The sequence below is a fragment of the Rhinoraja longicauda genome, chromosome 31 (genome assembly GCF_053455715.1).
Source record: "Rhinoraja longicauda isolate Sanriku21f chromosome 31, sRhiLon1.1, whole genome shotgun sequence".
In the NCBI taxonomy this organism is placed as follows: domain Eukaryota; kingdom Metazoa; phylum Chordata; class Chondrichthyes; order Rajiformes; family Arhynchobatidae; genus Rhinoraja; species Rhinoraja longicauda.
Window position 1 is genome coordinate 29957734 of NC_135983.1, and position 24381 is coordinate 29982114.

The 24381-nt window shown below is 54.6% G+C and overlaps 1 protein-coding gene across 1 annotated transcript in view; it reads right to left on the minus strand.

The window, feature by feature from the left end:
* The window catches only part of LOC144608452 (uncharacterized), a 33618-nt gene extending 11442 nt beyond the window's left edge, over positions 1-22176 (minus strand). Inside the window, exons 1-15 of the mRNA XM_078426224.1 lie at positions 22168-22176; positions 19671-19724; positions 17161-17471; positions 16643-16737; positions 13795-13890; positions 11986-12126; positions 10524-10658; positions 8762-8889; positions 7781-8003; positions 6878-7012; positions 4387-4512; positions 3239-3382; positions 2151-2282; positions 728-855; positions 229-346 (exon numbers count right to left, since the gene is read on the minus strand). Coding sequence (XP_078282350.1) covers positions 229-346; positions 728-855; positions 2151-2282; positions 3239-3382; positions 4387-4512; positions 6878-7012; positions 7781-8003; positions 8762-8889; positions 10524-10658; positions 11986-12126; positions 13795-13890; positions 16643-16737; positions 17161-17471; positions 19671-19724; positions 22168-22176 — 1975 coding nt within the window. The remainder of the gene's footprint in view (positions 1-228; positions 347-727; positions 856-2150; positions 2283-3238; positions 3383-4386; positions 4513-6877; positions 7013-7780; positions 8004-8761; positions 8890-10523; positions 10659-11985; positions 12127-13794; positions 13891-16642; positions 16738-17160; positions 17472-19670; positions 19725-22167) is intronic.
* Between the last annotated feature and the right edge of the window lie 2205 nt (positions 22177-24381).

A 24381-nucleotide genomic window follows, 5' to 3' on the forward strand; every position in this document is an offset into this window, starting at 1 on the left:
AGTATCCGGTCAGTGTCGGTCTGGGGAGGGTCAGGATCCGGCCCAACTAGCTGGACCTGAGTGTGCAGGAAGGAACTGCAGATGCTGGTTTAAATTGAGAGACACAAAATGCTGGAGTAACTCAGCGGGCCGGGCAGCATCTCTCCTGTCCTGTCCTTGAGCATTTTGTGTCTCCCTTCGCTGGACGTGAGGTCGACCGGAGGGGGAATGGGATGAAGCTCTACGTACCCCCGACAGCCTGGTCCGTGCTCACGCCGAAACAGTTGACGCCAGGCCGGTAATCCACGTCGTCAATGGCGATGTACCCGGTCTCCTTGTCATTCGATTTAATCACCAGAAACCCAACCTGAGATGGGACACATCCCATCAGCGTCACCCACCTCCCCTCCCCCACTCACCCAGTCTCCCCCCACCCACCTTCCCCCACCCAGCCTTCCCCCACCCACCTCCCCTCCCCCACTCACCCAGTCTCCCCCCACCCACCTTCCCCCACCCACCTCCCCCGACCCAGTCTCCCCCCACCCAGTCTCCCCCCACCCAGCCACCCATCTCCACCCCCCACCCAGCTCCACTGCTCCACCCCTCCCTCCCCAACCGCACCCAGCACCCGGTCCTCTCCCCTCCGCCTCGGGAACAGATGAGTGGGTGAGGTGGGGGTGGGGACAGATGGGTGTGTGGGGTGGGGTGGGGGGTGGCTGAGGGGTGAGACGCTTCACCCAGTGCTGACCTGGAAGGACTCTGCGCTCTCCACAGTTATGTTCACTTCCCGCCAACTCTCGCTCGCTCCGTCCTTGGCTTCCCACAGGGTCGACTCCTGGTCCGCTCCAAACCGGAAAACCTTCAGTGGCCCGTGCACTGCCAGCAAAGCACACGGCACTGTACACACGGGACTGTACACACGGGATATGGGACTGTACACACGGGACTACACTCACAGCACTGTACACACGGGACTGTACACACGGGACTACACGCATGGCACTGTACACACGGGACTGTCCACACGGGACATGAGACTGTACACACGGGACTGTACACACGGGACTACACGCACGGCACACGGCACTGTACACACGGGACTGTACACACGGGACTACACGCACGGCACACGGGACTGTACACACGGGACTGTACACAAGGGACTGTACACATGGGACTCTACACACGGGACTGTACACACGGGACTACACGCACGGCACACGGGACTGTACACACGGGACTACACGCACGGCACACGGGACTGTACACACGGGACTGTACACATGGGACTGTACACACAGGACTGTACACACGGGATATGGGACTGTACACACGGGACTACACGCACGGCACACGGGACTGTACACACGGGGCACACATACCGCACTATCCGCACAGGGTGGGGTTGGGGACAGGTTTGGGGTCAGAGTGGGGGGTCGGATTTAGCCCAACAGAGGCTGGTCAGGGCCGGAGGGATTAAACTGACCACTTGAGGTGTGGGTGCCTCTGCCGATGGGAACTCTGACAGGTCAAAGGAGATGGTCATGACAACCAATGTTGGGCCGGATGACCAGTGAGAGTCCGAGCAGGGATTACACTGCAAACTATTTGTCCAAATCTAACAGGTCCCAAACATCAGGCAGGTGAACAATAGACAATAGGTGCAGGAGTAGGTCATTCGGCCCTTCGAGCCAGCACCACCATTCAATGTGATCATGGCTGATCATTCACAATCAGTACCCCGTTCCTGCCTTCTCCCCATACCCCCTGACTCCGCTATCCTTAAGAGCTCTATCTAGCTCTCTCTTAAATGCATTCAGAGAATTGGCCTCCACTGCCTTCTGAGGCAGGGAAATCCACAGATTCACAACTCTCTGACTGAAAATGGGAATAAACGGGAACAAGCGTGACCTGCCACCCATTCACTGAGGTCAGGAGTGAGTGTTGGCGAGGATGGGGGGAGGGGGAGGGGGAGGGTGGGGGGAGGGGGAGGGTGGAGGGAGGGAGGGGGAGAGGGTGGGGGGTGAAGGAGGGTGGAGGGGATGAGAGTGGGGGGTGAGGGGCTATGAGGGGTGGGGGGTGAGGGTGGAGGGGGGTGAGGGTGGGGGGTGGAGGGGAGGGAGGGGGGTGAGGGGCTGTGGGGGGTGAGGGTAAGGGGTTGAGGGTCTCACCGAGGTGCTGGGATATGAGGGTCCGGTAGTGGAAGGTGAGGCAGGAGCCCTTGGTGGGCGGCAGGTGTTCACTGAGGAGCCGCGCAGTGTCCCGAGTGCTGACCGCTGCCATGTCCACAAACACAGAGTGACCTGTAGAGAGAGGAGGTCCTTCACTCACAGTAACCCCTGTGCCCTTTGACCCCGCGTCCTACGACTGACCCCACGGCAGCGGTCAGAGGTTGGAGTTCAGTCAGACGGAGGAAACGGTGTGCGCTGGACTGGTCACTGCACCTCCGGCCACTGGCCACACGAGAGCTGTGTCCTGGTGCCCGGCCTGGCTGCCACAGGTCAGGGTGAAGGTGACAGGACCGGCACCCCAGGGTGCAACAAGGGCCGCCACCCAAGGGTGTTACAGGACCCGCACCCCAGGTGCTGCAGGGGCCGCCACCTCAGGGTGCTACAGGACCCGCACCCCAGGGTGCTACAGGACCGGCACCCCAGGGTGCAACAGGGGCCGCGACCCCAGGGTGTTACAGGACCCGCACCCCAGGTGCTGCAGGGGCCGGCACCCCAGGGGCTGCCACCCCAGGGTGCTACAGGACCTGCACCCCAGGGTGCTGCAGTGGCCGGCACCCCCAAGGGTGCTACCGGACCCGCAACCCAGGGTGCTACAGGGGCCGCCACCCCAGGGTGCTACAGGACCCGCACCCCAGGGTGCTACAGGGGCCGGCACCCCAGGGTGCAGCGCGTCACCCCGTGGGGAGCGGGACGCCAGGCATACGGTCCGGCCTAGACATCTCCCAGCACCCTCACCTTCCCCAAATACCCCCCTTACCCCCCCTTATGCCCACAACCCCCCAAGACCTTTCCCTCACCCCCCCTTATGCCCACAACCCCCCAAGACCTTTCCCTCACCCCCCCCTTATGCCCACACCCCCCCCTCCACCCCCAGAGAGGGGGGAAGAGGGGCAGGAGGGGGAAATCTCCCACTGCCCCCCTCTGACCTGGTCACAGTGGGCCAGACCAAGAGGTCAGCCCCACCTGCCCATTGCCAGTCTTGTTGCTGAGGCTGGCCCGACTTTGACTGCTGACCAGTGCCCACCCACCTTCAGGGGTGCCCAGGGTGTGGTCAGTGGCCGGTGTCTGGTAGCGACTGGGCACCGAGCTGCTGCTCCAGGTCCAGTCCACGGTGTCCATCCCGTTCAGAACGTTCCTCCAGCCACACAGGCCGGACTCAAAGTCACAGGTGCCTGGGGAGAGAGGGAGGGGGGTGTCACTGACCGGTGTCTCCCCCACCCATCCTCCCCCACCGCCCCACCTGGCACCCCCCCACCTGGCACCCACCCCCACCCACTCACCTGGCACCCACCCACCTGGCACCCACCCCATCCACTCACCTGGCACCCACCCACCCAGTCGCAGGTATCTGGGGAGGGTCACTAACCAGCGTCTCCCACAGGCACCACCCACCTGGCACCCACCCCCACCCTCTCACCTAGCACCCCCCACCCACCTGGCACCCACACCTGCGTCACTGAACATTATTCACTGCTTGTGGACACAGTCGGTGACGTCAGGGGGTCGGTGGGTGAAGGGTCGGTGGGTGAGGGGTCGGTGGGTGAGGGGTCGGTGGGTGAGGGGTCGGTGGGTGAGGGGTCGGTGGGTGAGGGGTCGGTGGGTGAGGGGTCGGTGGGTGAGGGGTCGGTGGGTGAGGGGTCGGTGGGTGAGGGGTCGGTGGGTGAGGGGTCGGTGGGTGAGGGGTCGGTGGGTGAGGGGTCGGTGGGTGAGGGGTCGGTGGGTGAGGGGTCGGTGGGTGAGGGGTCGGTGGGTGAGGGGTCGGTGGGTGAGGGGTCGGTGGGTGAGGGGTCGGTGGGTGAGGGGTCACTGACCCAGCCGCGGACACTGCGACGGTTCCAACGCCAGGTCGTCGATGGCGATGTACGAGGAGGAAGCTCCGCCTCCGGCCGCTTCAAACACCAGCTGCAGGGACAGAGTATTGGTCATCATTGCCAGTGACCCAGCGACCGCCGCCCCCAGTGACATGGTCGGTGCTGAGGAACGGTGGAGGTGCCGGTCAGTTACCTTCCAGCCGTGTGTACCCCACTCTGGCCAGATGCATGGGGGAGGGGAGGTGTGGACGGTTAGTGTGGTGTGGGGGGGGGAGGTGTGGGCGGTCAGTGTGGTGTGGGGGGGAGGGGAGGTGTGGACGGTCAGTGTGGGGGGAGGGGAGGTGTGGGCGGTACTGGTCAGTTACCCTCCAACCATAAGCCGTGTGTATCCCCCACTGTGGCCAGGGTCCACGTCTGGAGCGGGCCGGTGTCCAGGGTCCAGACCAGACGCGTCATCTGCTGGTCGTCCTCCACGTAGACGTCCAGCGAACCTGTGGGAGGAAGAGCCGGAACATTCCGTACATGGGGGGGGTCTGTACCCGGGGGGGGGGGTCTGTACCCAGCGGGGGTTTGTACCGGGGGGGGAGAAGTCTAACCGGGGGGAGGGGTCTGTACCCGGGGGGAGGGGTTTGTACCCGGGGAGGGGGTCTGTACCCGGTGGGGGGGGGGGGGCGGACCCTGCGGGGGGGTCTGTACCCGGGGGGGGGGTCTGTACCCGGGGGGGGGGGGTCTGTACCCGGGAGGGGGGGGGGTCTGTACCCAGCGGGGGTCTGTACCGGGGGGGAGGGGTCTAACCGGGGGAGGGGTCTGTACCCGGGGGGAGGGGTTTGTACCCGGGGGGGTGTACCCGTGGGGTCTGTACCCGGGGGGGGGGGGGAGGTCTGTAACCTGGGGGGGGGTGTCTGTACCCGGTGGGGGGGGTCTGTACCCGGTGGGGGGGTCTGTACCCGGGGAGGGGGTCTGTACCCGGTGGGGGGGGGTCTGTACCCTGCGGGGGGAGGTCTGTACCCGGGGAGGGGAGCTGTACCCGGTGGGGGGGGGGGGGGGGGCCGGATCCTGCGGGGGGGGGTCTGTACCCGGTGGGGGGGGGGGTCTGTACCCGGGGAGGGGGTCTGTATCCGGTGGGGGGGGGTCTGTACCCGGTGGGGGGGTCTGTACCCGGTGGGGGGGGGGGTCTGTACCCGGTGGGGGGGGGGGGGGGGGTCTGTACCCGGTGGGGGGGGGGGTCTGTACCCGGTGGGGGGGGGGGGTCGGTACCCGGGGAGGGGGTCTGTATCCGGTGGGGGGGGGCGGGTCTGTACCCGGTGGGGGGGGGGGGGGTCGGTACCCGGGGATCTGTGCATGAGGTTTTTCAAACTGATCTAGCTTTGTCAGCGCTGGGTCAGGGCTGGGGGGGGGGGTTAGTTTCTTAAACCTGCACTTACTTGGGTGGGTGCAGAGTGACCAGGGCATTACCTGGGGACAGATGGGTGAGGGTCAGGCTGTTACCTGGGCTGTAGGTGTTGGTGCGACACGGACATGCAGGTGGTGGTGGGGGTGGGGGAAGAGGCAGGGTGAGGGGGTACGAGGGGAGTGGGGGGTTCAGGGAAACAGAAAAATAGGTGCAGGAGCGGCCATTCGGCCCTTCGAGCCAGTACCGCCATTCACTGTGATCATGGCTGATCATCCACAATCAGTACCCCATTCCTGCCTTCTCCCCATATCCCATGATTCCGTTAGCCCTAAGAGCTGGATCTCGCTCTCTCTTGAAAACATCCAGTGAATTGGCCTCCACAGAGAATTCCACAGATTCACAACTCTCTGGATGAAAAAGTTTTTCCTCATCTCAGTCCTAAATGGCCTCCCCTTTATTCTTAAACTGTGACCCCTGGTTCTGGACTCCAACATCGGGAACATGTTTTCTGCATCTAGCCTGTCCAATCCTTTAAGAATTTTATATGTTTCTATATGTTTCTATCTATTTTTATTAGATCTCTTCTATTCCTTCTAAATTCCAATGATTACAAGCCCATTCGACCCATTCTTTCATCATTTGTCAGTCCCGCCATCCTGGGAATTAACCTGGTGAACCTACGCTGCACTCTCTCAATAGCAATAATGTCCTTCCTCATATTAGGAGACCAAAATTGAACACAATACTAAAGGTGTGGTCTCAACAGGGCCCTGTACAACTGCAGTAGGACCTCCTTGCTCCTAAACTCAAATCCTCTCACAATGAAGGCCAACATGCCATTAGCTTTCTTCACTGCCTGCTGTACCTGCATGCTTACTTTCAGTGACTGATGTACAAGCACACCCAGGTCTCGTTGCACCTCCCCTTTTCCTAATCTGACACCATTCAGATAATAATCTGCCTTCCTGTTCTTGCCACCAAAGTGGATAACCTCACATTTATCCACATGATACTGCATCTGCCATGCATCCGCCCACTCACCCAGCCTGTCCAAGTCACCCTGCAACCTCATAGCATCCTCCTCACAGCTCACACTGCCACCCAGCTTTGTGTCACCCGCAAGCTTGGAGATGTTACATTTAATTCCCTCATCTAAATCGTTAATATATATTGGAAATAACTGGGGTCCCAGCACGGAGCCTTGCGGCACCCCACTAGTCACTGCCTGCCATTCTGAAAAGGACCCGTTAATTCTTACTCTTTGCTGCCTGTCTGCCAACTATTTGCACACTGATCTCTTGTGTGGGGAGGGGGGGGGGGTTACCTGGGCCGTTGGCGCTGGTGTGGGAGGGGAGGAGGGGAGGGGAGGGGGGGTTACCTGGGCTGTCAGCGCTGGTGTGGAAGGGGAGGGGAGGGGTGGAGGAGGGGAGGGAAGGGGGGGGAGGAGGGGAGGGGGGGGTTACCTGGGCTGTCAGCGCTGGTGTGGGCTGTGAACTGCAGGCAGGCGTTGTCCAGGGGTCGCTGGGTTTCTGACACCAGCTGAAGCCGCTGACCAATGGGCAGTGATCTGCGGCTGGTGTCGGCCAACATGTAGTGTCCTGTAGCAAATACCACCGGTCAGTCTTCCGGCCTGTGGGACCCTGACCACCAGGGGTGGTGAACCCTGCCCTGCCACCCCATAACCCCCTCCTCCGACCCCCTTCCAAACCCCCCCATGGCCCACCAAGTGCATGGAGTGGGGAAATGGAGTGGGATGGGGAGGGGGAGCAGCGGGGAGCAGCAGGGAGCCACCCCTCCCCTCCCCCCCGACACTGCCCCCGTGAGGTGCTGCTCCCTCCACACGGACCTGGCACCGCCTGACGCCGGCCGTCTTGCACAGAGGTTCCTGACGAGGCTACAGCTCCCCCCACCCCCCCCCGCCCCTACACCCCCCTCCCACCCCTACCCCACCCCTGTGCTGGAGCATCTCAGCGGGTCAGGCAGCATCTCTGGAGAACATGGATAGGTGATGTTTCATGTTCCGAAGCCCCAGCACTTTGTGTCTTTTTTTGGTAAACCAGCACCTGCAGTTCCTTGTTCGTATCTATTGTGTGCACTGTCTCTGTGTGTGTGAGATCAGTGTGTGCACTGTCCCAGTGGTGCACTGTCCCAGTGGGTGCACTGTCCCAGTGGGTGCACTGTCCCAGTGGGTGCACTGTCCCAGTGGGTGCACTGTCCCAGTGGGTGCACTGTCCCAGTGGGTGCACTGTCCCAGTGGGTGCACTGTCCCAGTGGGTGCACTGTCCCAGTGGGTGCACTGTCCCAGTGGTGCAGTGCCCCAGCGTGTGTGCGGGGGGCGGCGGTGGGGATGGGTGGGTGGTTCCGACCTTGCCCAGTCTCCAGGGTGCTGTCGATGGGCGGCCGGTTGGTGGTTCTTGTCTCTGAGGCCCCGCTCTCCCGCTGCCAGGTCTGGGCTCCCGTCGATGTGAACGAACAAGCGTCGGCTTCAAAGCTGCAGAACTGCTGCGGCTCGCAACCTCCCCCCACCACACTGACGTCATCGATGGCAATGTCCCCCGCACCGTCTCTCCTGCTCCCTTCAAATATCAGCTGCAACCAACACAAAATGGCCATGTCTGGACTGACCACTGAGTCTGGCCCCACTGAGAGTGGTCAACTATCACCCCCCCCACAGTGCCCCCCCACACCCACAGTGCTGCCCCTCCCCCACAGTGCTGCCCCTCCCCATAGTGCAGTGCATAACCCAGGGGTTCAGGCTGGGGTCGGGGTGGGGTACGTTACTTGGAAGTGTCGGAGTTGGGGGGGGGGGGCGAACGTCCAGGTTGGGGGTCAGGGTTGGGGGTCGGGGATCGGGGGTCAGGGTCGGTGTCAGGGTCTGGGTCAGGGTTGGGGTCAGTGTGGGGGACGTTACCTGGAAGTGCCGGGGTTGGGGGGCAATGGTCAGGGTGGGGGGTCAGGGTTGGGGTCAGTGTGGGGGACGTTACCTGGAAGTGCCGGAGTTGGGGGGGCGATGGTCAGGGTGGGGGGTCAGGGTTGGGGTCAGGGTGGGGGACGTTACCTGGAAGTGCCAGAGTTGGGGGGCAATGGTCAGGGTGGGGGTCAGGGTGGGGGGCGTTACCTGGAAGTGCCGGAGTTGGGGGGCAATGGTCAGGGTGGGGGGTCAGGGTTGGGGTCACTGTGGGGGACGTTACCTGGAAGTGCCGGAGTTGGGGGGCAATGGTCAGGGTGGGGGTCAGGGTTGGGGTCAGGGTGGGGGTCAGGGTTGGGGTCAGGGTGGGGGACGTTACCTGGAAGTGCCGGAGTTGGGGGGCAATGGTCAGGGTGGGGGTCAGGGTGGGGGGCGTTACCTGGAAGTGCCGGAGTTGGGGGGCAATGGTCAGGTAGCCACGTCTCCATTCATTGCCCTGCGAGGCCGCTCGGCTCCACAGCAGCGCCTCCCCCTGGCCACGCTGCTGCACCTTCAGCTTCAGGTCACCTGTGGGGTCACGGTCACGGTCACACAGATACTCCCCCCATTGACACCGATCGGGGGCAGGGGGGAGTGTTGCCCAAGGGTGCGGCCAGTGACGGGGCGTGGCTGAGGGGGTGTAGGTGCGTCTGACCCCCGCCCTCTCAGACGGCCACAAACTGCCCACACGCCCCACACCCAGCTCCTGGTCAACCCTGACCGACACTGACCACTCTGTCCACACTGACCGACACTGACCACTCTGTCCACACTGACCACTCTGTCCACACTGACCGACACTGACCACTCTGTCCACACTGACCGACACTGACCACTCTGTCCACACTGACCACTCTGTCCACACTGACCGACACTGACCACTCTGTCCACACTGACCACTCTGTCCACACTGACCACTCTGTCCACACTGACCACTCTGTCCACACTGACCACTCTGTCCACACTGACCGACACTGACCACTCTGTCCACACTGACCGACATTGACCACTCTGTCCACACTGACCACTCTGTCCACACTGACCGACACTGACCACTCTGTCCACACTGACCACTCTGTCCACACTGGCCACTCTGTCCACACTGACCACTCTGTCCATACTGACCACTCTGACCGACACTGACCACTCTGTCCACACTGACCACTCTGTCCACACTGACCACTCCACCCACACTGACCCACACTGACCACTCTGTCACTGCACCCCAGTCCTGGCACAGGGTCATAACAACAGGGTCGTAAGTGATAAGAATAGAATTAGGCCATTCGGCCCATCAAGTCTACTCCACCATTCAATCATGGCTGATCTATCTCTCCCTCCCAACCCCATTCTCCTGCCTTCTCCCCATAACCCCTGACACCCGCACTAATCAAGAATCTATCTATCTCAGCCTTAAAAATACCCACTGACTTGTATCCACAGCCGTCTGTGGCAAAGAATCTCACAGATTCACCACCCTCTGACTAAAGAAATTCCTCCTCATCTCCTTCCGAGAAGAACGTCCTATTATTCTGAGGCTGTGACCTCTGGTCCGAGACTCTGCCACTAGTGGACACATCCTCTCCACACCCACTCTATCCAGGGGGACCCAAGGGGATGGCACCGAGCAGCCCGGCCCCAGTGAGGGTCAGTGTGTGTGAGGGTCAGTGTGTGTGTGGGTCAGTGTGTGTGTGGGTCAGTGTGTGTGTGGGTCAGTGTGAGTGGGTCAGTGTGAGTGGGTCAGTGTGAGTGGGTCAGTGTGAGGGGGGTCAGTGGGGGGGTCAGTGTGAGTGGGTCAGAGTGAGTGGGTCAGTGGGGGGGTCAGTGTGAGTGGGTCAGTGTGAGTGGGTCAGTGTGAGTGGGTCAGTGTGAGGGGGGTCAGTGGGGGGGTCAGTGTGAGTGGGTCAGAGTGAGTGGGTCAGTGGGGGGGTCAGTGTGAGTGGGTCAGTGTGAGTGGGTCAGAGTGAGTGGGTCAGTGGGGGGGTCAGTGTGAGTGGGTCAGAGTGAGTGGGTCAGTGGGGGGGGAGGTCAGTGTGAGTGGGTCAGTGGGGGGGTCAGTGTGAGTGGGTCAGTGGGGGGGGTCAGTGTGAGTGGGTCAGTGTGAGTGGACACCAGCTTATTTCGAGGTGTGGGCATGTTTTGTGGGTTCACTGCTGACTTACCGACCTTGGGGCCATACATGTGGTACCAGAAGGCCAGGCATTGGTGACAGGCGGAGGCTGTCTGTAGCCAGGAGGTGAGACGGGCAGTGACCTGAACGCTGCTCCCTGACGCCAGGCCCACGACCAGGTAGTGACCTGCGGTGAGGAAAGGAAGATGCAGAGTGAGTGCCGGCCACGGGGTCAGGGGGCCACGGTTCACAGGGCCATGGGGGTCATGGTTCACAGGGCCATGGGGTCACAGGGTCATGTGGTCATGGTTCACAGGGCCATGGGGTCACAGGGTCATGGGGTCACGGTTCATAGGGCCATGGGGTCACGGAGCCATGGGGCCATGGGGTCACGGAGCCATGGGGTCATGGGGCCAAAGTTCATGGGGCCGTGGGGTCACGGGGTCACAGGGCGGTGTGGTCACAGGGCGGTGGGGTCATGTCTGGGTGGGGGCTGAGCGGTAGCGTAATAGTTGGTAATGGAGACGGGGTGATGGTGACAGGTTTGTTGAAAGATCACGTTCAATATTCAAGCTTTCCCCTGACATTTTGTCAGAATTCACACGAGACGCCAGTGACGATTCGACTGTAAATAACTTGCCCGGCAAGAGACTGCTCTCCAGATTCAAAACATGCAGTATTTTTATATGATGTTTCATGGCATAGAAGCAAGGTTAGTCACGTAGTTATTTACAAGGTTAACTATTGTGATCCAGAATCCAATAACTTTCCGCTGAAGAACAGGCTTCTTTATTCATGGGGGAAGGTAAAGGTGTCTGGGTTTATCCTTAAGTTCAACAGTTCTTCAGTTCTTCTTTGTCCCAGGCAGACTTGTTTTGTTTTACCCTCTGGGCCACCAGCACCAGGCATGTTGAGCCAAAGTCCCAGAGGCACAGTCACTGGAGTAAAGCTCGATCCCACAGTGCAGAGCTGTCCCTGGTGACAGAGGCCAGTGCTTCCCACAACTTGTTCTAATTTTGTATCCACTCTGACCAATCCCCAGTGTACAACCAGTGTACACACTCACCCCAGTGCACACTCATCCCAGTGTACACACTCATCCCAGTGCACACTCACCCCAGTGCACCCACTCACCCGTGCACTCACCCCAGTGCACACTCTCACCCCAGTGCACACACTCGCCCCAGTGCACACTCACCCCAGTGCACACTCACCCCCGTGCACACTCACCCCCGTGCACACTCACCCCAGTGCACACTCACCCCAGTGCACACTCACCCCAGTGCACACTCACCCCAGTGCACACACCTACCCTGTACCGTTGTACATTAAGCCATTACGTTGTCTTTCTGTAATTGAACGTGGAGCTGTGTCACACTATGATCATCCCCGGCACTGGCCACATGGCTCTGCTGATGATATTTAACAGGAAGCCATGTTGGGGGTTTCACCTGTGGAAGGTGCAGGTGTATTTGCTGTCGGTGGGAGTGTGTTTACCACTGGGGTGCCGTTACCTCTCTCGTTAATGGTGTGATCGTACATCGGGCCCTGGTCTGTTGCGTTGGGGTCATTCCTGCTGCCCACCATCCATGTGGGACTCAGCGTTCCATTTATTTCCCATTCACACAAATCCGATTCAAAATTGCAGGCGATTGCTGCAAGAAAACAGACAGCTTCAGCCCACAATAAGTGTGGTGTCAGTACCCCCAATGTGTACACACTCTCCCAGTGCGTACATTCCCCAGTGTACACTCTCCAGTGTACACACACTCTCCAGTGTACACACACTTGCCAGTGTACACACTTACCCCAGTGCACTCACCCCAGTGCACACTCACCCCAGTGCACACTCACCCCAGTGTGCACACGCTCCCCAGTGCACACACGCTCCCCAGTGCACACACGCTCCCCAGTGCACACACGCTTCCCAGTGCATTAGGCCGGGGCCGGCACTGGATGAACAGGTCTGGCACCAGAATGGTGGGGTGACCTTTAATGGGGAAGGGCTTAAACCAATGCTCTGGGCTGACCCATCAAACTACCTTGAGTGTAAGATCAGCCCCAATAAAAGGATCTATAAAAGGACCCTAACCCATTGCTTTGTTTGTGACCTTTTTAGATTGGAAGATAATGCATGCTAATCTATTGTCCTGATAACTAATTTACTGCTCGTGTCCATTCACCCTTATCTCCCTGCCACTCCCTATCGACATTCCTCACCGTCTCCTCACCGCTCACCTAGTTTAGTTAGAGATACAGCGCAGAAACAGGCCCTTCGGCCCATCGAGTGTGCGCCGACCAGCGATCACCCCGTACCCCAACACTATATTACACATTAGGGACAATTTACAGAAGTCCCGCCCGTCTTTGGAGTGTGGGAGGAAATTGGAGAACCCGGAAAAGACCCGGGTGAGAGGGGATCTTATAGAAACATATACAATTATAAAAGGACTGGACAAGCTAGATGCAGGAAAAATGTTCCCAATGTTGGGCGAGTCCAGAACCAGGGACCACAGTCTTAGAATAAAGGGGAGGCCATTTAAAACTGAGGTGAGAAGGAACTTTTTCACCCAGAGAGTTGTGAATTTGTGGAATTCTCTGCCACAGAGGGCAGTGGAAGCCAAATCACTGGATGGATTTAAGAGAGAGTTAGATAGAGCTCTAGGGGCTAGTGGAATCAAGGGATATGGGGAGAAGGCAGGCACGGGGTATTGATTGTGGATGATCAGCCATGATCACAATGAATGGCGGTGCTGGCTCGAAGGGTCAAATGGCCTCCTCCTGCGCCTATTTTCTATGTCTATGTTTCTGTGACCCACGCGGTCATGGGGAGAAAGTACAAACTCCATACAGACAGCACCCATAGTCAGGATCAAACCCGGGTCTCCGGTGCTGTGAGGCAGCAGCTCTACCCGCTGCACCACCACACCACCCCGTTCTCTGGAAAGTGTAGATGATCTTTACCAAGAACTTCAGGCCAGTCAATCTGGAGATTGAAGAAAGCTGCCAATAGTTCCCCCTGTGATGAGCTGGGTTTGTTGACCCCATTGTGCGTGGTACACTGAACTAGCCAAGCTTCACTTGCTCAGCCCACTGTGTATGCTGTGTACCTCTGTGTACCTCTGTGTACAGCCTCAGTGGAATCATGTACAGTCTTGTCTCTGACTGGATCGCACAGAAACAAACGCTTTTCGCTGTACCTCGGTACACGTAATGATAATAAACGAAACTAAACTAAACATGGCTGGGGTTAGGGTTAGAGAGAATTCCAGAGAGATTGCCATTCGCCTCGAAGACAAGCAAACCCTTCTCATCGCATTTACCCAAACGCTTGTCCTGGCTTTGTCCAGCATTGTTGATGCGATCTACCCCTAAGGAGCCAGCGCTGCCGTCGCAGCTGCGGCTTGCCTGCAGTCCATCTGTGTTTTTTGTTGTTTTTGTATGAATTGTAGTTTTAATATGATGTAGTGTTTGTAGGTTATGTGGGTGGGGGTGGGAGGGAACGGGAACTGTAAAAATTCTCTCCCGAACGGAGACGCGACCTTTGTTTCTGTGTCGTGTCTCCGTTCCCGCTGCGGCCTACCACCGGCCATGCACCTGGGACCACCTGGGCTCTGGTTCGCAGAGCCCGTGGCCCGGACTTACCACCTGCGGCGCTGGCCGCCTTCGGATGCTGCGGGAGCGGCTGCGACTCGTCTCCAGAGGCTCCGGCGTGGGCCGCGTGGATGTTGGAAGCCCGCAGGCCCCTGGGTGGGGGCCGACATTGGGAGCTCCGGCAGCGGCAGCGACAACGTCTTCGCCCGCACCGAATCGCGGGGCTTGGGTCGGCCCACCGCGGACCTTTCACTGACCGGCGCGGCCTGAATCAGGCTGCGGACCTTTCGCCACCCGGCGGGGGCTTCAATGTCGGGAGCCCCGACGTGGCAACTCCAACAGCCTGACCATGGGAGAAGACGGCAGGGAAGAGAAAAATACATTCTGGCCTTCCCTCACAGTGAGGAGGTGACTGGAGGAGACACTGTGATGGATGTTTCTTTTGTTTGGTGTTAGTTTATGATTGTATGTGTTATTGCATTTTTATTGATTATTCTTATTGGTCTTAGTGTTTCAACTGCGGGTAATGTTTCATTTCACTACACATTTATGTGTATGTGACAAATAAACGACTATTGACTATTGACAATGAGCCTCCGCTCTGACCCGTCCTCTGCCCCAAGTACTGACACTTATTCCACATCATCCCACACCTTTGAGCTGGAAAAGAGAATCTGTTTAACCCCTTGCCACCTTTAAACACCTCCATTATGTGGGTCTGTAATTGGTGTAGTACAAATAACAGCATACGCACACTGTTCAAGTCTTTGTCGAGCACAGAGCAACTTAAAGATTGCGCTCTGGACCCTCCCAGCAAAAGGAAAGACGAGTTAAAATGAGCAACAACTCACCCCAGAGACGGCATGGGAGTAGCAGCAGTGGCAGAAGAGTGCAGAGTGACATTGGGAACCTCTGGCTGCATAATGACTGCATCTCAAAGCAACAGGCAACAGAATACACTTTGATAAAGCTTGGACTTCAATCATCCTTAACACCCCCTATTTCTCAATCACTGTCAGCTTGGATTTATCAACACCTGCAGTAACTTTAATCTCAACTGCATTGCTTTGCTTAATCCATAACAGCCTTTTTAAAGGATCTTTATACATTTTTCAACATCTTGTGTCAAGGCCAACATTTATCACCCATCCCCAATCACGGCTCCTGCCTTGAACCGCTGATGAAAGCATTCGCACAGGAGGGGGTTCTGGGACTTCAACCCGGCAACAATGAGTTCCGTGCAGGAGGAACTGCAGATGGTGGTTTACACTGAAGATAAGACACTAAATGTTGGTGTAACTCAGCGGGACAGGCAGCATCTCTGGAGAGAAGGAATGGGTGATGTTTCACAGTGTGCTGGAGTAACTCAGCGGGACAGGCAGCATCTGTTTAATGTGGACAAGTGTGAGGTTATTCACTTTGGTGGTTAGAATAGGAAGGCAGAGTATTATCTGAATGGTGTCAAGTTAGGAAAAGGGTACAACGAGATCTGGGTGTCGTAGTGCATCAGTCACTGAAAGGAAGCATGCAGGTACAGCAGGCAGTGAAGAAAGCCAATGGAATGTTGGCCTTCATAACAAGAGGAGTTGAGTACAGGAGCAAAGAGGTCCTTCTGCAGTTGTACAGGGCCCTAGTGAGACTGCACCTGGAGTACTGTGTGCAGTTTTGGTCTCCAAATTTGAGGAAGGATATTCTTGCTATTGAGGGCGTGCAGCAAAGGATTACTAGGTTAATTCCCGGAATGGCGGGACTGTCATATGTTGAAAGACTGGAGCGACTAGGCTTGCATACACTGGAATTTAGAAGGATGAGAGGAGATCTTATCCAAACGTATAAGATTATTAAGGGATTGGACACATCAGAGGCAGGGAACATGTTCCCAATGTTGGGGGAGTCCAGAACAAGGGGCCACAGTTTAAGAATAAGGGGTAGGCCATTTAGAACTGAGATGAGGAAAATCTTTTTCAGTCAGAGTTGTGAATCTGTGGAATTCTCTGCCTCAGAAGGCAGTGGAGGCCAATTCTCTGAATGCATTCAAGAGAGAGCTGGATAGAGCTCTTAAGGATAGCTGAGTCAGGGGGTATGGGGAGAAGGTATGAACGGGGTACTGATTGAGAATGATCAGCCATGATCACATTGAATGGCGGTGCTGTCTCGAAGGGCCGAATGGCCTCCTCCTGCACCTATTGTCTATTGTCTATGTGGAGAGAAGGTGGGGGAGACGTTTCGATAAACATTGAATGCCCTGCCGAACTGTGATCTCAAAATGCAACACCTCACCTTTATCTGCATTAAACTCCATCAACCAATCGTCAGCCCACCTGCCCAGCTGATCAAGAAACTGCTGCAATTTCTACGATACCACCCACTGGAGAGACATGCGATGGTCAGCTGTGTCACTCGGTATCAGAGACACAATTGCCAGTGCCGGTCCATGCATCAGCTACACCTCGTCAGCAGAGCTGGGGGTTCTGCAAGCCAGTGTGCTAATGGTGGCAGGGGGAGCAAATGTTTAGGATGCCAATCGAGAGGGCACCCAGGAAACTGCACCCATCCCCGTCTGTGACTACAGTTTACCCGGACCGTAGCCGACTTCCACTTTGAGTTTGGATTTTCCCGCAGTGGCCCCAAGGTTGCAGAGCACACCCATCCATGGGGCCAGGATGGTCCACCTCCAATAACACAAGCATCTTCCTTTGTGTGAGGCACACCTTCAACCGCTGGAACAGCTGCCCCTGATAGCAGTCTTTCACATGTCCACATTTGCTATGGCACGGAGGGGATTCAGCTCATGTGTCCGAGCCGACTCTGGAGAACATTGAGGTACGGACTGTGCAGGCAAGGGCGTAGGGTCTGTGTGCGCATGGCGTGTGTGTGTGTGCATGTGTGGGTGGCTTGTGTATGTGCGCACATGTGTGTGGGTGTCGTGTATGTGCGCACATGTGTGTGGGTGTCGTGTGTGTGTGCGCACATGTGTGTGGGTGGAGTTGCTCTGGCACCTCCGGGAAAGCTGTCTATTTTTGTTTTAGCAGAAGATGCAGTATTGCTTTCTGACATGAGGGTTTACAATATGCTGCTTTATCTCTCCTTGATACCTTGTAAACCTTGTGTTGGGGATGACTGGCCAAAGTTTAGTTATAAAACAGGAGATAACCTGGGAGATAATGATCATCAACGCCCAGAACAGCACAGAACCAGGCCGCACAGCGTCGACAAACAGCGCTGCTCCCATGGCCCTGGTGCTGCACTGAGGCACCGGTACTGGAGGCTCTGACACCCGTAGCCAGTACCGGTAGAGGGCATGGTGCCCATGGCCCTGGTACCAGAGGCACGTGGCCACTACTGACTGTGGGCAGAGTGCCAAGGCCCTGGTATTGCAGGCCTGTAGCTGAGGGACCTGTGGCCACTACTGTCAGGGGGGGTGGGGGACAGTAGCATAGTGCAAGGCCCTGGTTATCTACCCTGTACCTGAAGCACCTGTGGCCACTACTGTCCACTGTCAGGGTGGTGGGGGGGGGGGGGGGGGGGGGCGTGGTGCCAAGGCCCCGGCACTGTGCCCCGGCACTGTGCCCCGGTACTGTGTCCTAGTACTGTGCACTAGTACTGTAGCCTGGTACCACAGACCCTGGCATAAAGTACCTGCAGCATTTTCATTGCACGATTTGTCAGCTCAGGATGCCTGTGGGGACCATGCTCAATGAGGTTCAGTGCATTAGGGGGGGTACAGCAAGGTGCCAGTGCAGAGCTGCACCCCTGCAATATGCTCTTGCAACCTTCAGCCACGGAGGAATCCACTGAGGTGTCGCAGGAATACTGTTGCATTGAGGGGCGAGAGGCTTGGGACGCAGGGCCTCCGACAGTGAAGACCACACTGATGTTTGGCGCGGCCTGTGTGGCTGATTGCCTGTGGCTAGGGTCTAAAGGCCCACACATCTAGCGACAGGTGAACTAATGCTGAATAAATAGTTGAAATACTCTTTTTAAAAAGATATTCCATGACAATTTTTGTTGTTTTGTAAATGCCAATACCAATCTAACTCATACAAACAGAAAATAGGTGCATGAGTAGGCCATTTGGCCCTTCGAGCCAGCACCGCCATTCAATATGATCATGGCTGATCATCCAGAATCAGTACCCCGTTCTTGCCTTCTCCCCATATCCCTTGATTCCGTTGGCCCTAAGAACTATGTCTAACTCTCTCTTGAAAACATCCAGTGAATCGGTCTCCACTGCCCTCTGTGGCAGAGAATTCCACAGATTCACAACTCTCTGGGTGAAAAAGCTTTTTGTCGAATGCCTTAAGAATTTTATATGTTTCTATAAAATCCCCTCTCATCCTTCTGAATTCCAGTGAGCTCAGCCTACAAGTTCACACAGCACCACCCAAGTGGACCGAATACCTTATAGTGATGAGACAGCACCACCCTAGTGGACCGGATACTGGATAGTGATGAGACAGCACCACCCTAGTGGACCGGATACTGGATAGTGATGAGACAGCACCACCCTAGTGGACCGGATAGTGATGATACGGCATACAGGAAGGAGATTAAGAACCTCATAACCTGGTGCCAAGTTGACAACCTCTCCCTCAATGTCAGTGAGATACAGGAGATTGTGAATGACTTCAGGATGCAAAGAGGTACACACACCACAGCACGCACTGATGGTGCCGAAGTAGAGATGGTTGAAAGCTTCAAGCTCCGAGGAATAAATATCATCGGCAATTTCTCCTGGACCAGCCACATCGAAGCAATGGCTAAGAAAGCACACCAATGCCTCAATTTCGTTAGGAAGTTCAGCATGTCCCCAACAACCCTCACCAATTTCTGCAGATGCACCATAGAAAGCATTTAATTGTGATGCATCACAGCTTAGTTTGGGAACAGCTCCATCCAAAAGTGCATGAAATTGCAGAGAATTGTGGACGCAGCCCAGATCATCACACAAACCAGCCTCCCTTCCATTGACTCTATTTATACCTCATGCTGCCTCGGCAAGGCCAGCAGCAAAATAACCAGTAATAACCACCTGCCCCTGGTCACTCTCACTTCCATCAGGCAAGAGATATGGAAGTTTGAAAAAACATACATCCAGATTCAGGGCCAGTTTCTTCCCAGCTGTTATCACGTAACTGAACCATCCTCTCGCCAGCTAGAGAGCAGTCTTGACCTTCCATCTGCCTCATTGGAGACCTTTGAACTATCTCTAATCGGACTTTACCTGACCTCAATGTTTTTTCTTGCACTACATATTGTACCTTTATCTGTGGACTCTGGACAGCTTGATTGTAATCATGTGTAGTCTTTCTTTAACTAGACAGCACTCAAACAAAAGTTTTTCACTGTACCTCAGTACACATGACAATAGTAAACTAAACTAAAATGCAAGAATACTCGAGCAAAGTATTGGCTGGTCATAATCTGACCACTACTGGTCATAATCTGACCAGACACCGTACACCCAAATGTAAATTTAACCCGATACAAGTTCTTGTGTCTTGTACCCGGTCAGGAACGTGATGAGCAATGTGTGTGTGATGCTCTGCATCTTTGCAATCAGAATCTGCTCCGCAGTAGTTCAGCAGCTGCAGGGCACACTCACACTCCATATAATTACTGCTCCGCAGTAGTTCAGCTGCTCCAGGGCACACTCACTCTGTATAATTAGCACAGAGAGGCATTAATACTGGAGCAGTGCATCTTCTAAATCAGGCTCCGAGTATGATGTTGTCACACTTCTCCGAGCAGCTGCAGGTCAGACGATGGCTATTGTTCCCCCCACACGGTCCCAGTGAGCTCCACTGTCAAAGTGGGGATGCCACAGACAACCAGCAGAAGTTGCTGTCTCTCCACGTTCCCCATTTAATGCCCTGATATCAACACCCTATGCCCGGTGTTGTGTTTTCCTGTACACGTCAGCACCCTGCTTGCAGGAGCTGCTAATTAACAGTAACATACCAATTGAGTGAGAGCAGTTTGTCTTTGTATTTACGTTGTACACTATTTACAATTGGCTTTTGCCAAGTTCTGCATCATCCTCAGCATCCACTGGGCACTTGTATATCCTCCCTTGGTCGCTACAGAACTGAGTGGCAGTATGGGCTGTCAGGAGCAGGCAGTGTACAGCGTGGGGGGGGGGGGGGGCTTCAGCCCACACACACATGCCAAACCCTTTATCAATCTGCACCAATCTCATTTGGCTGCATTATTGGGTCCAGATCATTTTATGTTTTGACTTAAAAACAAAGTACTGGAGGACACAAAATGCTGGAGAAACTCAGCAAGGCAGGCAGCATCTCTGAAGAAGGAATGGGTGACATTTCCGGTCGAGACCCTTCTTCAGGCCCTGAATTTAAACCAGTATCTGCAGTTCTTTCGTACACAAAGTACTGGAGGAACTCAGTGGGTCAGGCAGCATCTGTGGAGGGAAATGGACAGACGATGTTTCAGATCAAGACCCTTCTTCGGTCTTGTGTCTCCTTTCATCTTGCCTTCTTGTGACTGTGGGAATGCCTCAAATATAGGCATTGTACTGATTCCACTACCTCCTCTGGCAGCTCATTCCAGATATCAACCATTCTGTGTAAAAAAATTCTCTAAAACCCCCATTAAGTCCTCCAATCCAGGCACAATCCTCTCTACTCCCTCCAGCTCCACTAGTAGACACTATCTCCAGCTCCACTAGTAAAACACTCTACTATCTCCAGCTCCACTAATAAACACTCTACTCTCTCCAGCTCCACTAGTAGACACTCTACTCTCTCCAGCACTAGTAAAACACTCTACTATCTCCAGCTCCACTAGTAGACAATCTACTATTACACAGCAGACACTGAACGTACTGCATGGCTTTCCCCCTCTACTCTCCCTGGAAGACCAGCCCTCTCCCCATTCACTGCCCATTACATGGATGCGGGGGTTGAAGGATCATTATCAGCCCCTGGATTCTACAGCAAACTCCAAAATATCTTTGTGCAATCAGTTGGAAGGAATGCATTCTCTACGCTAGATTAATCCTAAAGCACAGCCTATTAACAGCGAGCTTCATTAGGAGTTCAGTGCTGTGTAATTGCTGATAAACACACAGGGTTACTGAGTTGAAACGTGTTGTGAAACTAGACACCTGCCACCTCACAGTTTCTTCGTCCTGTAGCACGCTAGAGGGAGCAGGAGGATGCCATTCTGCCCCTCAAGCTAAAGGGAGCTTGGCTCAGTACTTCCCGCTGAGGAAATATTGCCCGGTGTTTCTCCACAGATGCTGTCTGACCCACTGAGTTGTTCCAGCACTTCGTCTCAATCATTGTCATCAAAAGTTAAGGCTGTAAAATATACGTTACCACCATCAAAATAAAAAGCACAACCCTCCCAATCAACAAACCACAATAAAATCATCATTAAATAGGAGAAAGTGGATCATGTTAATGTTGGGACTGCCTTTGGCGGTGCCATTTACACTTGTATGCTCCTGATACAATTTGGTTATTCTTACCCCAATCCATTTCTTGCATTGCTCCCCCTTTTTCCTCTTTAGTCCAACACTCTGGATTCCCCCAGGACCCTAGTTCACCTTAAAGCCTTTTCGACCTCCCTCATTATCCAATTCACTAGAGCACTCTCTCAGATGGTCCATCCCTTTCCATTACTGACAATAGTGCTCCCCAAATCAAAACCCAGCTCCCTCCCTCCCTCACACAATGGCGTTTGAGCTACAGCTTCATTTCCCTGATACCAATAATCCTGAGCAAATCTGCTCCCGTCCCAGGTATTACTCCAGACATTACGGTTTGTAATTTAATGCCCAAGTGCTCAAGCTCTCACAGCAGAACCTTGTCTCATGGACAATGACAACGGGAATCTCCCTGCTCTTTCTCAAGTCCAGTGGAGATGACCCTCAAATGATGCTGTAGCTAACTGATCCTGTGGTTCTCCAGCTCCTGATTGCAGATGGCAACATTCTCTGCCAATCACTATACCGCCCTTAGAGACCCAACACAAGCATGATGGGCCAATTGGCCCCGTTTTATGCTGTGACCATTCCATGACTTGCTTCCCCTACTTGAATAGATTCCATAAACCAGTGCCACAGCCAGCTTGCTCACCTTCCCCATCAGCCTCACACTAGTCCACCAGCTTTGAAGAAACTCATATCTTCCCTGCAGAGAGTGAAGCTGCTGCAGGAACTCCTATCCCTGTGTTGCTCAGTCACTTCCTCCCATCCTCACATGTCAATTCTAAATTTACTCTAAAGGGTGTGATTGCATCCTGAAATTCAGCACAGGTCATTTTCTCCCTCCCTGATAACTTGCAACGTTAGCAGCTCAGACTCCAGCTCATCATTACGGAGCCAAAGTTCCTCAAATATTTACCTTGAACATAAATGTTCCCAAACTCCAGTGTATTGCAGGTGTTGTCCTCCGATTATTGCAGAGTAGTCTCAATGTTGGAGAGGGACTTGGTGGGAAGGCAAAGATCCAATTGATTACGTGTAATGGTACCAACAGCAAGTAAGAGGGTCTACTGAAGGAATGTGCACAGTTAGGGTCCAAATTAAAACTCTATAAGTAATAATCTCTGGATTAATATCCGAGCCAAACTGGTGTAGCAGCAGCCAGGGATAGAGCAGTCAGAAGATATCTTGATTCACTTTAGGCGAAGATAAGAATTACTAAGTGGAGCAAGTCAGTGATGGACATGGTCTAGTGACCTTTGACAATTGTGGCTACATCATTGGACACAGTAACTAAAACTAGACTTGCAAGAATAATCATGAACAATTTCACATTTCATATTGATCAGAGAAATCACACTGGCAAATGGAGCCTTGAGGACAACTTGTGGAGTGTATTTAGGACAACTTATTATCACAATATATTGTTGAACCTACCAGGGATCAGGCAACTCAACCTCTGGTCATGGGTGAGCATGCAGGATTAATTATTGATCTCATTGGTGCCCCAGAGTGTGTGAATGCAACACGATAGAATTTTATACCAAAAGAGACACAAAGTGCTGGAGTAAGTCAACGGGTCAGGCAGAATGCGAAAACATAGGTCTGAAATTAATGGTTTCAACTGTGTTATGAAGGCAGAGTTGATTTATATGGTAATTGGGTGGCTAAACAGTGACAGACATCAGAGATGTTTTAATTCTTAACAAGGACTATTCAATTGAGAAATAAACTCAACAAAAAAGATGATGCCTCCATTGCTAATGCTAAGGACAATATCAAATTGAATGAAAAGGTGAAGACCAGAAGTCTGGGAGTGTTTAAAAACGCAGCAGAAGATGACTAAACAAAAATGGGAGGGGGGTAGAGAGCTTATTGACTGTTTGCGTTACGGCCTGGTTCAGCAACGATCGCCGAGGAGCGAAGACGACTGCAAAAAGTGGTGAACATTGCCCAGTCGAAGATGGATACTGACCTCCCCGCATTCAAAAGGATTCACAAGAGTCGCTGCCTCAAAATGGCAGCTAGCATCATCAGAGACCCACACCACCCTGGCCACACGCTCATTTCACTCAGGTCAAAAGTGATAGGAGCTGAATTAGGCCATAGGTCTACTCTGCCATTCAATCATGGCTGATCTATCTCTCCCTCCTAACCAATGGCTCATGTCTTCTCCCCATAACCTCTGACACCCATACTAATCAAGAATCTATCTATCTCTGCTTTAAAAATAACCATGGACGGCCTCCACAGCCTTCTACGGCAAAGAATTCCACAGGTTCACCACCTAACCCTAATGTACGACTAAAGAAATACCTCCTCATCTCTTTCCTAAAGGAATGTCCTTTAATTCTGAGGCTATGACCTCTGGCCCTAGACTCTCCCACTGGTGGAAACATCCTCTCCACATCCACTCTATCCAGGCCTTTCACTATTTTGTAAACTCCAATGAGGACAGGCCCAGTGCCATCAAGCACTCATCATGTGTAAACCCACTCATTCCTGGGATCATTCTTGTAAACCTCCTCTGGACCCTCTCCAGAGCCAGCACACCTTTCCTCAGATATGGTGCCCAAATTTATTCACAATACTCGAAATGCGGCCCGACCAGCGCCTTATGGATTCACCATTTGATCAGTTTTGGTATTCTAGCCTTCTGGAAATAAATGCTGGCAATGTGTTTGCTTCATTACTACCGATTTCACTTGCAGATTAACTTTTTGGGAATCCTGCACCAGCATTCCCAAGTCTCTTTACACCTCCAATTTATGGATTATCTCCCCATTTAGAAAATAGTCTACACCTTTATTCCTACTACCACAATGCATGGCTTCATTGCTACACTACATACCATCTGCCACTTCTC